General features: G+C 44.8%; 1 protein-coding gene across 1 annotated transcript; it reads right to left on the bottom strand.

Annotated features, from left to right (window-relative positions):
• Positions 1–648: 648 nt before the first annotated feature.
• KLHDC2 (kelch domain containing 2) lies at positions 649–15,275 on the bottom strand. The gene is made up of 14 exons (XM_031054738.2): positions 15,045–15,275; positions 13,309–13,476; positions 11,616–11,695; positions 10,517–10,634; positions 9,055–9,170; positions 7,881–7,962; positions 7,708–7,791; positions 4,924–5,004; positions 4,788–4,846; positions 4,369–4,478; positions 3,835–3,907; positions 2,593–2,680; positions 1,638–1,690; positions 649–1,001 (listed from the first exon to the last, which is right to left on the bottom strand). The coding sequence occupies exons 2-14, from the start codon at positions 13,462–13,464 to the stop codon at positions 878–880; spliced, it is 1,224 nt and encodes a 407-aa protein (XP_030910598.1). The 5' UTR covers positions 13,465–13,476; positions 15,045–15,275; the 3' UTR covers positions 649–877.
• Positions 15,276–15,438: the final 163 nt, after the last annotated feature.

Below are 15,438 nucleotides of genomic sequence, written 5' to 3'. Positions count from 1 at the left end.
AAATGCTGGTGCTGACCCCACTCCACAGCCACTTCCAGTGTCCCTCTACACAGCTGAAGTCTGTCGGGCTGTCTCAGTTGCAGGTGGGCTCCACAGGTCATGGCTGCAGCCAGTAACAGGCTCATGTGCCTTCAAACTTTACACTTCTCAGGTATGAATACCTGCTACCTAAGGTTCACAATTGAAGTTCCACAACAAAGAGTTCCAAAAATACCAAACTACAACCAAGCATAGTAGTGGTGCTTTAACATAGAATCATAGAATAGTTAGGGTTTGAAAGGACCTTAAGATCATCTAGTTCCAACATCTCAAGGTTTATGACAGTTTTATCAACTCTGACAACATACAATTTCCGAATTCTGTTTCTCTGACTTTAAGCATTTGTGGCAAAAATATTAAGCAGTTTCCTAACACTGAAGACTAAGCCAGGACTGCAGTCTTCAGCCTGGACTAAAGCAAAACTCTTCACCGGTCATGGTGTGCCTCAGAACTTCCTGCACAACCAGTGGTGTCCTTGGGTCCCTAACTAGGGACCCTGTAACAAGTTTCCACATGTGCACACCCCATCTTCTCATTTGAGCCTGGCCCTCAAATGCACTTCAAGTGGATAAACCCAGAACTAGTTTTAGCTTAAACACAGGGTACATCTCCACTTGCATTAAATACATTTATTGCAAACATCTTTACACAAAAATAGGTTCTCTCTAGGCCATTCACATGCAACTTAAAAGGTAGGAAGCAACTATCTATGACAATACACAACACACTTCAAGATACTTAACCTATACAAGTTTAATGGTTGCCACACTTGGTAGAATTATTACATCTTCGAGCTGCTCATCCACACACAGCTTGGTCAGCAACATCTGAAGAGGGCTCAGGAGCCCGAGGTGTTGTTGCTGCCAAACCGCTGGTTGACGCTGTGCAGTAAGTGCTTGGGGAGGCAATTCCAGGAACTGGCCAGCATCTCCTTAAAACAAATGACTGCTTCGAGGCACAGCCTTGGGAGAGGGAAGACACAGCCACAGTTAGCGTGACCAAGGGCTGCAAGGTAAGCTCATTCTTTACAGCTCTTTAATCAGGGCTTGTTCTTGTCATTGGTGCCAAACGTGTGCTCCTTAAAGACATCCTGCTCTGCCTGCTCCTAACTGGCTGCTGTCCTTTCAGCATGCTTTAGAGGAAGAAATCTTTTTTAAGTATTGTAGGAATGCAAGAAACAGGCAGTAACCCTGTGCTACCTGGCTTGGATGGAGACAGGGCAGTTTAATGCTCAAGTCTTGCTTTCTTACTGTCCTAGTTTCAACTGGGATAGAGTTAATTTTCTTCCTAGTAGCTGGTGTAGTGCTGTGTTTTGGCTTTAGTCTGAGAATAATGCTGGATAACACACCAAGGCTTTAGTTGTTGATAAATAATGCTTACCCTGATCATGGACTTTTCAGTCTCTCATGCTCTGCCAGTGAGGGGGAAACATGAGAAGCTGGGAGGGAGCAGAGACAGCACACCTGATGCAACCTCTGGGTTTTACATTCTTCCAATTCTCCTCCCATCCCACCCAGGACACAGGGGTAAAGGGGAGGGTGTGAGCAAACAGCTGCGTGGTACTGAGTTGCTGGCTAGGTTTAAACCATGACACTTACCTTACGAGAGATCTTGGTTGTAGAGAAAACACAAGTATTTCATTACTGTGAGCCTGGGGGTGGGGAAGAGAAACAGATTGGTTATGTGGATTCACATCACTACAGCAGGAGCCAAACCAGATGAGGCTCATGCAAACGGGCCCTGGAAAGGGAGGTAATAGGGCATGTAGTGGCACTAGGGGAGCTACAGGTGAATAAAACTTATCTAGGCTGTCTCATACAGACAGCTGGAGGAGAGTGGATGTGCAAAGGGGCCAGAGTCAGACACTCTCCCTGTGCTGCATCAACTTGTGCTGGGAGAGAATGGGAACAATAGGCAGTTTCCAAGTCTTCATGAAATTGTACAGAGGGACTTTAGAGACAGGAGCTGTATCGGGCTCAGAAGTCAATTATTTTGGCATTTTTAAATGGCTGTGCCTGCTCCTTGAATGCACATAAACCTATCACCTGCCAGAGCAGTGCTGCCAGCGCAGGAGGAGCTGTTGCACCACTGCTGTTTGCCACCTGCCTATTCCAGCTGACACACTGGTGCATACACTGCAAAGTGCTGGCACACTCATTTCCAGCCTCCCTCTCTAGCCAGCTGGTGTTTCCAGGACCTCAGGACAGTCCCAGCCTGGCTGATGAGTCCCCTTCTCCACTAGGCCTCTCTGCATCCAGTGCACTGAAGAAATTACTTTGGGAGAGGGTCCCTGAAAACACTCACATGAGAAGCACAGGGCAAAGCTATAATTGGGAGGTAGGAGGGGAAAGTAAGTCATGGTTTGTTTAATGATGTGGTTGCTAGAAAAGCAGAGAAACATTTTCCTTTCCAGCTTCATTTATGCATCTTTGTAAGTCCTCACAAGATCATGTGGCTGACTACAAGCCTTTTACACTTGCTGCAGTGGTAAGACTGCAGCTCCTGCAGGCAGAACCAGGCTGCACAGGAAGGGAAAGCTCAAAATAAACTTACAGCTTTTGAATGGGCAAGTAAGTTGTTGGCACAGCCCCCAAAGATGATCACCTCTCCCTCTTCGCTTGCACAAGCAGTATGCCACAACCTAGAAACAGAGGTCAGCACTGCATTAAAGCAAAAATCCACCCCACCCAACAATGCCTGCGTAGGATTTGTAGTTAAAGTTAACACATGTGAGGTTGCCCTTCCACCAATGCACCGGAGATGTGACTAATTCAACAGGAGTTTATGTTTGGTGAAAGAACACTGGTCAGCAAAACACATTGTATAATGTGTTACGGTTTGAGCTGGGCCATGAGGCTCAGCAGCATGTGCTTGTCAGTACTAGGCGTGCATGACAGCAATGGTCCTGTGGCTTCTACAGGATGACTGTGATGAGCTGCTGCTGCAAACTTCATTTTCATGTCCCGCTTGAGCCAAAAGCCAGAGCAGGCAGGATCAGTCAGATTTTGTATTGCTTTTCTAAGACTTACGGAAAGAACTGATTTCGTACATGTGCTCAGTAACAACATGGCACCATCCCACTGTTCCAAAGAGGAGAAGGGCAGGTGTGAGGGCAACAGCTCAACTTATTACTGTCTGGGAAAACAGACCCCTCCTCATACCTGCCAGCAGCCACAGCAAGGCCAAAGCAGGCAGACCAGGAAGCGTCAGTGCTTTAACCCAATTAACCCTGATCAGAACACTTCTTCAAACCATCACAGTAACTCATATGATGTGTTTTCCATGCCACATACGTGCATCACAGTAAGTCTGATGCTTTTAAATTGCAGGTCATCATCTCTCATTTACTCAGCAGGAAGACAAAAACATCCTGGGCATGTGCAGGATTAGCCTCTTCCTTGATAGAGGAAAAAAATATTGACACCTGCCCATGTCCAGTTTGCAGGTAGAGCAAGAACACACAGGTTCCAGTTAGCTGGCATCTACAACTCAGAGGCCTTGGCAGCAGAGATGAGCCCCTAAATCCCTTCGTTTCCTGCTACTGCACAAACACTGAGCTACGCACTACTGCCAGCACCAGCCCTATAGCGGTATTCATCTTGTATTTTATGTGCACAAAATACAACCTGCATACAACCAACATACCTGCGCTTCTGGGGCAGATACAAGCATTAGTATTGTATTGTTAAGAACAATGAGTGCTGTGAAAAGGAACGTGTGTCCTCTCTTTGACAGCCAACATTACATGCTTCCTCACTCTCTTTCAGTCAGTTTACAGGGGAGTGTCTACTGTACCTTGGTTTTTCAGAGTAGTTATGCTCAAACTGTACCCACTCATTCTTGCTGATGCAATAAATCCAAGCATCACCTGAAAACAAGCAAAACCCCAAACACAAACAGCATTCTGTTAGTTCTTTCATGTTTGCAGCAAGTAACGTGCTCTAGTGCAACACAGTCTATTTTTGTTCTTAAAGAACAAAAGTATTTTAGGAAAAAACCATACAAAAGAATGGGCTGTCTGAAAACAGGTGCTTAATAGTGGTTTATGGGAGTGAAGTCAGAAGGGAAAACTGAGAACTATAAAGCTCTTACTAACAGTAATTTGCATTAGATACAATTTTAGAGCAGATGAATTCCTATAAATAATGATGTCTCAGCACACTCAGTGACTCCTGCTCTCTGAAATGAACTGTTGACAGTAAGGAGATAGATCACAAGTGGATGTGAGGAATTCAGCAAGAATTCCAGGTGACAAGGCAGTAATTCAGCTACTGTGCACAACTGCTCACGTACACAAAGATGACACAAAATCCTTTTGGAACAACTCACTTAATGGCTGCTTGTCAGTGGTGAATCCTCCAAAGAGAAAGAGGTGATCCGAGGAAATTGGTGTTAAAGAATGCCATGATCGGCCAACTGGGCAAATGCCTTGTGTGATTCTGCATTTAATAAAAGCACCATAAATTACATATGTGCTGCAATAAAATACTGCTGCTCCTTTCTGCTCTATGTTTCAGGTATTTCAAGGATGCAGTTTCATACCATGCTCATGATCCAACAGCAAGTTTAATGTCTTCAGATACAGTAAAAGAATTTTACCCCATTAATACTTAAAAATGCCTGACAGCCTGATCAGCAAGATCAGTTCTACCTGAGCTTATCACATTTAACTAGATTGATTAGAAGTGAATATAAATGGCACCTTCATGTTGCTTTACAAACAAATGAACTCAAGTTTTAGTACCTACATTTCATTCCACTCCCACGTATCCAAATTCAGATAGTAAAGATCGTTCATTCTGGATTCCTACAATAAAGCAGACAACAGCTGAAACACTCTGCTTACGTTTCAGTAACACATCAGTAAACTGGGTTGGTGCTTACCCTGTATCTGCCACCAAACACATAGCCTCTGTTCCCAACTGTAGCACAGGCGTGAGCTGCTCGTGGAGATGGAGTTTTACCCTGGGAAAAGTAAACATGAAATAAATTTACCATCTTATTTGATATATAAGAAAGACAATGCCAGTTCACCAGAAACCTGCAGTAGACAGAGGCAAGAGGAGCTGGGTTGAAGATGCCCACCACATGCCATGCCACCCTGGGAGACAGTGGACAGCAGCAGACAGCAGCAAACACAGAGGGCTCAGGCTCCTCTCAGGCTCCCTGGAGAGATCACCTGGCCATGGCACACAAGGCAAAGGAAGGTCTTAGAGCTCCACAACCAGTCACCCGAGGGATGAAAGGCTGAACTGAAGTCAGACATAAGGCCAAAGAAGAGAGTGAGAAAACATCTAGTAAGTCATTCCGTGTGCAGAAATTTGCTTTTTTTTTGATGGATGGAAGATCAGAAAACTCATGGGAAATGGGACTTTTTTTCCCCCCTTAAGTGTCAAGGTATAAATTTTGCTTTTGGAATAGGGTTCAGACAGTCACAGTAACAGACTGTGAGAAAATGACACAATAAATCACTACACAGTATTTTTCTTGAGTTACTTCTAAAATATTTGAGATCTGTATGGAGCAAGACAAAAGAATTCTTTGGTAATCTGAATAAGGAGTAACTTATCTCAAATTTAACCTCCTCCAATTCTGTGGCAATGTCACTCCATATACCTGTTCCTGAACACTTCTGGGACACTTCAAATGGTGTATATTTGCAATTACAGGGTGTTTTGTTTTGACCACAATTCAGCTCCCAAGTGAAATGTACCAAACCATCACATTACAATGAGGATGTCAGGAAACTATGCACTTCATTTTCCTGAGCTCCCTGCAAGCACAATGCCACTGAAGCATGAAAGCAAGCAGGTCAACAGGAAAAAAGATGAAGAGAGATATATCAAAATAAAAGGCAAGTTTCTTAAGATCTAGGTAAAAAAATGGTTTAAATTAAGTTTAAATGGCCTCAAGAATCATAGACTCACAGAATGGTTTGGGTTGGAAAGGACCTTAAAGCTCCTTCAGTTCCAATCCCTGCCACGTGCAGGGACCCCTTCCACTAGATCTGTTTTCTCCAAGCCCCATCCAACTTGGCCCTGAACATTCTAGGGATGGTGCAGCCACAGCTTCTCTTGGCAACCTGTGCCAGTGCCTCACCAGCCTCATAGGGAAGAACTTCTTCCTAATATCTAACCTAAATCTCCCCTCTGTCAATTTAAAGTCATTCCCCCCCTGTTGTATCCCTAAATGTCAAAAGTCCCTCTACAGATTTCTATTTGGCCCTTTTAGGTAGTGGAAGGCTGCTTCTCTTCTCCAGGCTGAACAACCCCAGCTCCCTCAGTCTGTCTCCACAGGAGAGGTGCTCCAGCCCTCTGAGCATGTTTAGGAATACTGAATAGGCAGCAGGTGATTTTTATTTTGAGGGGATGTTTCCAATGCTAGTTCTACCAAGTGTTTCAAACCCCTTTCTTAACAGTCCTTTCTCTATAAACATGTTACATGTAACACTGCAAAACCAGCTGATGACACCTCACCCAGTCCATATTCAGGAGAGAAATGAACAGTCCCACAGTGCTGACAAGATAGCAAGGTATATATATATAATATGTATATATGTAAAAAAAAAATTCCTTGATTACAGAATTAAGATAACTTGCTCGGGAAGCACAAGAAGGGAAGAGAGCCCTAGTCACACAGTCCTAAGGTTCATCTCCTGCCCAGGTTTCCTCTCCTGTTTGGATCAAACAGACTGCAGGTCTCAGGAGGCAAGCCAGTGCAGCATGAGCCAGCAGTGCTGCTTCTCACCAGCCATGGCAAGAGGCCTGTGATTCAGCCCATGGAAAAAAAACACACTGAGCAAGCATCACTGAGACAAGATCAGCTCCACATGGCCTGCTTGTGGAGTTTCAGTCTCACGACCATAATGAGGTGGACTTGATGATCTTAAAGGTCCTTTTTTCCCAACCTAGTTGATTCTAGGATTCTATGACCTGCAAGGCATTTCTCACATTCTCGTGCTAGCTAGCACTATGTATTTCAGAGAGCTCGTCCATAGAATCATAGAATGGTTAGGGCTGGAAAGGACCATCTAGTTCCAAACCCCCTGCCATCGGCAGGGATGCTTCACACCAGACCATGTCACCCAAGGCTCTGTCCAACCTGGCCTTCAACACTGCCGGGGATGGGGCATTCACCACTTTTTCGGGCAACCTGTTCCAGTGCCTCACCAGCTTCTGGCATTTAGGGACTAGTTTATATTCCAAAGAAGGCATGATCACAGAGCACCTGACAAGTAAATATTCAGCAGTTAACACATGGGTGACCTGTCAACACGGCTGCAGGGTGGAAGAGGAAAGCAGGAAAAATATATTTTGAGATGATTTCTGTGCTGCTTGCTTGCAAACAGGTAACCCCATCTTCCAAATAATGCCAGGGAGATACAGACTAGAGACAGTACCCCCACAATGAGATACAACAGGTTAAGACAGCTTCACACTGCATTTGTAGCCCAAAGCCACTGTGGCTAGGACAGGCCACTACAAACCCTGCACAGCTACACACAGAGGCCATTTTATCAGCATGCTGCTCTCACTTGACACAAATTAAAGCCGTGAACCTAGGCCTAGCAGAGCTGTGCTTCTTTTCACAGGATGCTACAAGAGATAAGGCACAGAATGCTCTTACATGCTGTAAGACTTAATTAACTGACACAAGATTAATAATTACCGTAGTTATAGGCTGGCTCCAAGTAAAAGTTTCAGTGTCCAGAACATGCACGTGGTCGTTCCACCCTCTAGGAAGACCTGAATTCTTTAAAAATATTAAATAAGCAACAAGTTTTAATAAGTGCTAAATTAAATATTGAAGTTTAAATAGAAATTACTTCCAGGTTTACCTACCCAAAAAGAGGTTTCGTCAAATTCAAAAGTTCCCCGTTGTTTCCCTTCAGGAAAATAACCATAGCCTCCAAAAAATATTAGCCTGCAACAAAACATGAATCCAATTAGAAATGCTACTACATCTGTTGCTACAAGTTAAAAGTTCTATAAGGGCTGTGCTCTAAGAGAAGACAGGAAAACCAGGGAAGCTCCTTTAGCTTCATTACTTACAATATGTCTGCCATGTAGGTTTTCCAGGTGTGGAGCCCTGTTTCTTGCCTAATCGACCCTACCACCCACACTAAATCCCTTTACAGCTGTTTCCCAGGCCTCAGGCTTCCAAGTTTTGCTCTGGTTCCAAATGTGTGAAGCTACCAGGCCTGCTGGCTGGTTTCTGGTCTTCAGCCAGGGCTCCCACACAGCAACTACAGAGGTTTATTACTGTCGTTTCCCAACTCCACCCTTTCCAAGCCCTCTGCCCATATTCCCTAAAACCAAAGTGTTCACAGACACCCCTCGTAAGAAGAAAAGGGAAAGCATTACACTTAGGCATGGTCACTGTGGAGATGTGTGCTTGGCCGAGCAGAGCTGGAATAGATAACATCCACAGCAGCTCATCTAACACATTCCTTGTTTTGTGCAACCAGCACAAAATGCACTGAATTAAGCATGTGCATTGCTGAAAGAGCCACATGCAATTTTGAGATAAAGATGGCTTCCTGCTCTTCAGTCATCAGAGAAATGCAAGCTGTCCCGTAAGACATGACCAAAAGACTGCATCGTGTGTGACACGGGAAATCCTAGAATAAGATTCTGTGAAGAGCAATTCCAGACACAATCGCCAAGAGGAATGATGCTGATACAAGGCACTGACTTTAAAGCAATGTACTGAGAATGTGCTGTGGAAGATTGACTGGGAAAAGCCTACAGTTTGGACTGTGACTCACACAGAGACTCTGCAGCTTACACATACCCAAATTGGAAGTGAGGTTTTTTGCGTATTAACCATTAAAGGATGCAACAGTTTAAAGAGGCTGGTTGGGGAAGAAATCCAGTATCTTCCTGAAGCATGTGCTTCAGACAAGTCCTTCTGCAGCTTGTGTTCACACAAAAACATGACAGTGACAAAACTAAGAGCAATTAAAAGTAACCACGCATGCAAGTACAGCTCTGATGACTGCTAGTGGAGCCTTACTTGTTTTTGTAAACCCAAACGCCAAGTTTGTCCTTTGAAGAAGGGGGTACCCCCTGACACTCTACTCTGACCCACTGCAGCACTTTGTCCGTGGATCTGGAATTTAACATGTAGAACTGTGGAAAATAGAAAGAATTTTTTTTACACACACAGTTAGCTTAAAGCTTTAATCTGACTGATGTTAAAATACTAACTTCTAATTAGCATGTACTAGTATATAATTATATAAATTAAAAGTTCTTTTCCTAGCTGCACAGAGCGCTGACAACATTTGGAACAAAATATGGATCTGAAGACCCTTATCTTTTGCAGACTCAAGCCCCCAACACATTATAGAAGTAACAGGTGGAGTTCTACCATCCAAAACCTGACATAGGATACAATGAACATGTGTACAAAGCAGCACTTGTCTTACAATTAAAAAGTCTGGTTAAAAAAAAGTGGTTTTAATTGTATCATCTCTGTGTGTTACTTCATTCCACATGGAGCAAAATAGCTGATATAAAATACATATGTAAAATAACTGAAATGTAAGAATACGACAGCAGGAAGGAAGCAAGTCACACTTTCTAAATGAAGTTCATTTCAGACTGTTTGTAGGCACTGCATCAAGCTACTTTCAGTTTATATTTAAGAGCAAGGCCAGAACTATTTAATTTAAACCACACTTCTAGAACATCAGAAAATATTATCAGAGACTCCAGAGAGTTACATTTCAAACTACAGACTAGTTATAGATCACTTCCTGACACTCTTTTGGTGAGCTCTGGAAATTCCCATCTTTCAAAAGAAGTAAACTCAGAAGTGCCAATGCAATAGTTTATAGGGTGAATTGCACAAGAACAACTGCAATCCAAGTAAGTAGTAGGTCATCGTATTTCTTCAGCAGTGTGAAGCTACCAGAGTACAATTCTCATATGAAATGATGCACAGCTGAGGGCTGACCTGTTATACTAATGTCACATTATCTGATCAGGGAAACTAATACACTGAAATGATAAAAGTCAGCCAGTTAACCACCTGCATGGAAAACAAAATAAATCCAAGCAGTTAGCACTGTGTTTTTTTAAATCAAAACCTCCTAGGCAAGCACAAAAAGAATACAGCTTCTATTAGTTTACATCTGGGGAAGCTGCTGTCAGGATGAGAAGGCTCGTTATCTGCCTCCAAGAAACAGAGACACTACTAGTAGATGAAACTATTATGCTGCAGAAGCCAGGGAGGACACAGTGACAGGATATATGCTCAGCATCCCCTGGTATTAACATTTAAGCTCTGCAACAAGACCCAACTGTCCAGTCATTTGGTAAAAAATGTTTCCATTGTTAAGATCATAAATTTCTTGCTTTGGATGGATTTTAACTAACTGAAAAGTCTACATCTGTTTGGAAAAAAAAATGGGAACAAAAACTAATGAGGAGGAACTTGCTTGTGAGGAGGGGTTTATCTTTAAATAACTCACCTTGTTTGTATTGCCACGTGCATGATGTCCCCCAAAGAGGTACACCACTCTGTCTACACACACGGCACAACTTCCAGACATGGAAGGAGGAACATCTCCCTCTGTTTTACTCTTCTTCCTAGAAGCACAGTTTAAAATATTTTACCTGATAGAAACAAACAGCAATCATTTTATCTGGGTGGAACTTTTATAACACTACCAGTATGTTTTTAGTTACAGTAGAACACTGCAGACCACTCAGTTCTGAGTTCTTTGCAGACAACAATTCCCAACACTGACCTGGTATGATGGAGGAAGTGGGAAAAGGCAATGTAATTACTACATGTTTTGTGGGGGGAGGAGCTCCAACTGCCCTGTTCAGGGCTTTGGTATGCCTTGCACATTCAGAATCCCCCAAAAGGTCCTCAGGCAGAGAGGATGCCCCTGTCCAAACTGAAGGTTTCCATTTTGCTACTGGATTATTAATGTTTGTAAACATGGTAACCACAAAGATAAACTTCCAGCCCCTATCCAAGGCTCTTCCTAACCACAATAAGAACTGGAAGCACTGCTGAAACCATGTGCTGCAAAGCACAGAGGGGACTTGGCTTTAGAGATCAAGGCCCTGGTTAGCTATGGAACTGGAGTACTGGATTCCCTTTTCTCACTCTATCAGGCATGCAAGTTTCACACAACTTTCAGGCTCCCAGTGATCTGACAGAGCAGTTTTTTTGGCTGCATCAACATTTGAAAACATGTATTAAAATCTAAGGTGGTTTTCTTTTTTTCCTCCTTAAAAGGACAACAAATAAATAATTAAATATGGATTCCCTCACCAATGTACCACTGTAATCAAAAGTGGTACAAATACCGCTTTCAGGTGCTATCCCAGGCACCCCAAAACACTTCACACTGTTGATCATCCTGTCCAAGCTACCTCTCCTACTTTACCCCATGAAAACATGTTGCTTTACACATTTATACAACTATTTGACAGGTGGCAACACACTGATCAGGCAATTCTCCCTGTTCAGGCCCTGAGCATGCTTTCCATACCAATTTAAGAATGAAACTTTTTTTTTCCCATATAATCAACAATTAAATGATTTATTTACTGTACCATCTTCCAGTTTCCATGTTGTAGATCCATATTTCATCTCTAGGCAGATAGAAGTCATAAAATCCCCTAACTTGGGCATTCTGCAGAACACACCAGAAAAGGAAAAGCAACATTAGAAGAATGCTTGACATACTGAATTACAGATTCCTGTGAATGTTTACACCCTCTCAGAGATCTAATCACAGAACAGAAAGCAACAGGAGCAGTGCCTACCATACTTCTGTACCTCTCACCTGCACAGCAGCCCTTGCAGAGCAGGTATTAGTATGTTTTAGCTTCTGCTGGGGAACAGATAAGCTCCCACCAGAGCCAGAGACTAAGGTAAATGGAAGTTAGATTTCCTTTTCATAGCCCAAACAGGATAACTATGGTGTATAAATGAGCTACAATTTCCTTTTTAATTCTCCCACCCCCTGTATGACACCACCAGAACAATACACCAAAGCTTTGTCTTGAGCTACCAAATTATTTGCCAAATTAATTGATAATTCATCTTCATTTGTGTCAAAATCATAAAATGACTTAATTCTGCTTGCAGTACATGCACACCCATCATGATAAACAACCGACCTGTGAGCACTAACATGCAATATACAGTTGTGCAGATAATGCTGTAAATAAAAGCACCACTTTGCATGTTGTGCATTTCAAATCAGACAGCATTCCCTTCTCTTCATTGCTTTATTGAGGTTCAGCAAGGCAAAGTGCTGGGTCCTGCATTTGGGCCACAACAACCCCATGCCACACTACAGGCTGGGGGAAGAGTGGCTGGAAAGCTGCTTGGTGGAAAAGGACCTGGGGGTCCTCACTGATGGCCACTGAACATGATCCAGCTTCTGCCTAGGTGGCCAAGAAGGCCCCAACAGCATCCTGGCCTCTATCAAGTAGTGTGGCCAGCAGGGCCAGGGAAGTGACTGTCTCCCTGTACTCAGCACTGGTGAGGCTGCACTTCGAGCACTGTGTTCAGCTCTTGGCCCCTCACTACAAGACAGACATTGAGGTGCTGGAGCATGTCCAGAAAAAGGTAACGAAGCTGGTGAAGGGTCTAGAGCACAAGTCTGATGAAGAATGGCAGAGGGAACTAGGGTTGTTTAGTCTTAGGGAGAAGGCTCAGGGGGGACCTTACTGTTCTCTACAACTACCTGAAAGGAGGTTGTAGTGAGGTGGGAACTGGTTTATTCTCCCAAGTAACAAGCGACAGGACAAGAGGTAACAGCCTCAATCTGTGCCAGGGGAGGTTTAAATTGGATAATAGGAAACATTTCTTTACAGAGAGCGCAACCAGGCATTGGAACAGGCTGCTCAGGGCACTGGTGCAATCACCGTCCCTAGAAGAGTTCAAAAACTGTGTAGATGAGGTACTCAGTGATATGATTTAGTGGTAGTCTTGGCAGTCCTGGGGCAACGGTTGGACTTGATGATCTAAAAGGTCTTTTCCAACCAAGTTGATTCCATGATTCTTCCAACAGACATGTGAGTTGACAAAGGCAAACAAAACCCTTCATTCCACCCAAGTTAACCATTTGCCAAGATCTACATTTAACATGATTTATTTCAATATTTCAAACTCTTAAATGTCATATTCTAATTTGTTAATTGGAGCTTTTCCAGGGGAGAGATAATTTTACAGTCACTCCCAAACTAATGGGAGATAATGCCCAGCACCGTGGGTGGTAGGTGGCTTACAGCATACCTTATAGCCTCCCCAGACATACATGCAGCGCCCATCAGTGACTGCCACGTGCCCACTGCGCTCAGCGGGGCTGTCGTTCTCCAGCTGCTCAAAGCTGTCCTCAGCTGGAGCTGGAAGCTCTTCATCTGCCTGCAGGTCTTCGTTATCATCAGCCATCTTGAGACAGTGCTATGGGCACAGAATAACACATAATATGGGGCTCTAAAAGTCATCAGGGGAAACTACTAGAGGAAAAAAGGTAAACTACACACTGCTGTTTCTTTCATAGCGATGTTTTGGTGGAAGAAGTTATCCCACCAGTCAAGAAAGTTTCAGATGGGGATTCCTCAGCTGTGTGTAATTTAAAATAGTTTCAGTTGCCAATTTGAGCCAAGGTCTCTACCTGGTTTTTAAAAACACACTTTTCTATACATTCATTAGTCAATAACAAAAAAAAGCCACCAACCCACACCTGAATAAACTTGAAAACTGCTGACAATAAGGTTTTCACAAAAGTAAAAACTCCTGCAGCTTTTCAGGCAAAGTCCTTTTTAGCTGCTTAAGCCAAGTGTCCCACACACAAGCCTTCCCATAGCTGTTGAATGCAGGACATATTACCTACGCTGAAAAAAACCCCAACACAGAACAAAGGCTCCTGGTCGAAATCATGTCAGCATGCAGAAGACCAAACACAGAGCGTCCTGGAAAGACAATAGCTATGTGCACTCAGCCTGTGGCTGCTGACCATTGTGCAGCTTAGGGGCAAAAGCAGCCACCACGCCAGTACTCTGGCACGTGAGGAGCCCCAGGGCCACACTGTCACCAGGTTGCTGGTAATTCAAAGCCCCAGCCATGGGAGGAATCAAGCCAGGAGATGCTGGTCATCCCTGCCAGGTCATCCTGGGAGCTGCCTGCACACTCAGCCTACAGTTGGAGCAGGGGGATCCCTGAAAAGCCAAAGTCATCTTCCACTTATGAGCCACTCTCAAGTGCCTGTCTGCTTTAGCTTTCCTGCAGCTGTGAGCTGAAACCATCACCACCCAAAGATTTTCAGACAGAGATCAAAAGGTCAGGGAAGCTGAACAGCCCAAAGTAATGGTTTTGTACAACCAGGCAAAGCAAAAGAAGGAAAGGCCTTTAATGAAACTATCAAGCCCTACACTCGCACAAAATCCTTGACACCTACGCTGCTCCCGACAGATTTTCATTTAATTTGAACCGCTCTGATGATGGAGACACTGCACCACCCTCGGCAGCTTATTTTTGAGCTTTAATTATGGTTTAAATTAGAAAGCCTTAGCCACACCTCAATGAAATCCGTCTGCTTCAAGTTAACCGGGTTTTTACTGAATCCTCTCCAGCGATCAGCATTGCCTATTTTTCACTTATTTATCTTTTAACAACCTAAGACACAGGGGACAACTGCCCGCTTTTAACCATTTCTTAGTCCCGTACTTGAAACGGTTCTCACAAGCCACTGCAGTTCCCCCCCGGCTACCCAGGACAGCCCGACAGGCCAGACTCGGTCTCCTTCGGCAGTCCCGATACATGTTACGTGCCGGGACATAGCCGTAACACAGGACCCGAGCGGATCAGCAGCCGCGCTGTGCGCAGCAATGCGCCACCACCGCACTTACCAGATCCGTTAACAGCCTCCCAGCCCTTGTCGCTTACTGCAGACGCTTGAGCCCCACCCCCCACAGACCGCCGGCGCCTTGCCGAGCCGCCTCCCCCCCGATCCCGATCCCGGGCCCTACCGCGGGACAGGGGCTGCTTGCAGGCTGGACTACGCGGCCACCCGCTCCTTTCCTCCGTCTTCACCTCCGCGGAGCCTGCAGCGTCAACATCCGCCGCTGCCGGTCGCTTCCGGCAACGCCACGCAAGCGTCGTCGCGGCCCGGGCCTGTCGCGTTGCCGGTGTAGCGCGGCTCTCTGCGCCGGTCGCTCACAGGAGGAGGTCGAGCACGTCTGCAGCCGGGCCTCGAGGCACCGCGGGGGTGCGCGGCTCGTCAGCGGGACGGTAACCGCCAGCCCGCGGCGGAAGGCGGCAGGGGTGGGGCCCGTCCGCCGCGCCTCCCCACCGGGAGCAACAGCGAGTGGAGTAGTGCTTTGTCGAGAGAAATTAACCGAGCGATAAATCCGCTGTTAAAAT

The sequence above is a fragment of the Melopsittacus undulatus genome, chromosome 4 (assembly GCF_012275295.1).
Source record: "Melopsittacus undulatus isolate bMelUnd1 chromosome 4, bMelUnd1.mat.Z, whole genome shotgun sequence".
NCBI lineage: Eukaryota > Metazoa > Chordata > Aves > Psittaciformes > Psittaculidae > Melopsittacus > Melopsittacus undulatus.
This window is presented reverse-complemented; position numbering and strand designations above follow the sequence as displayed.

Excerpts from the sequence above, each read along its gene's own strand:
- KLHDC2 (XM_031054738.2), bottom strand. The coding sequence starts at position 13,464 with ATGGCTGATGATAACGAAGACCTGCAGGCAGATGAAGAGCTTCCAGCT. Across the intron at positions 11,696-13,308 it reads ATGTCTGGGGAGGCTATAAG|AATGCCCAAGTTAGGGGATT; the intron begins GTATGCTGTAAG and ends TGTGTTCTGCAG. Across the intron at positions 3,908-4,368 it reads CACTGACAAGCAGCCATTAA|GTGATGCTTGGATTTATTGC; the intron begins GTGAGTTGTTCC and ends GCTTGTTTTCAG.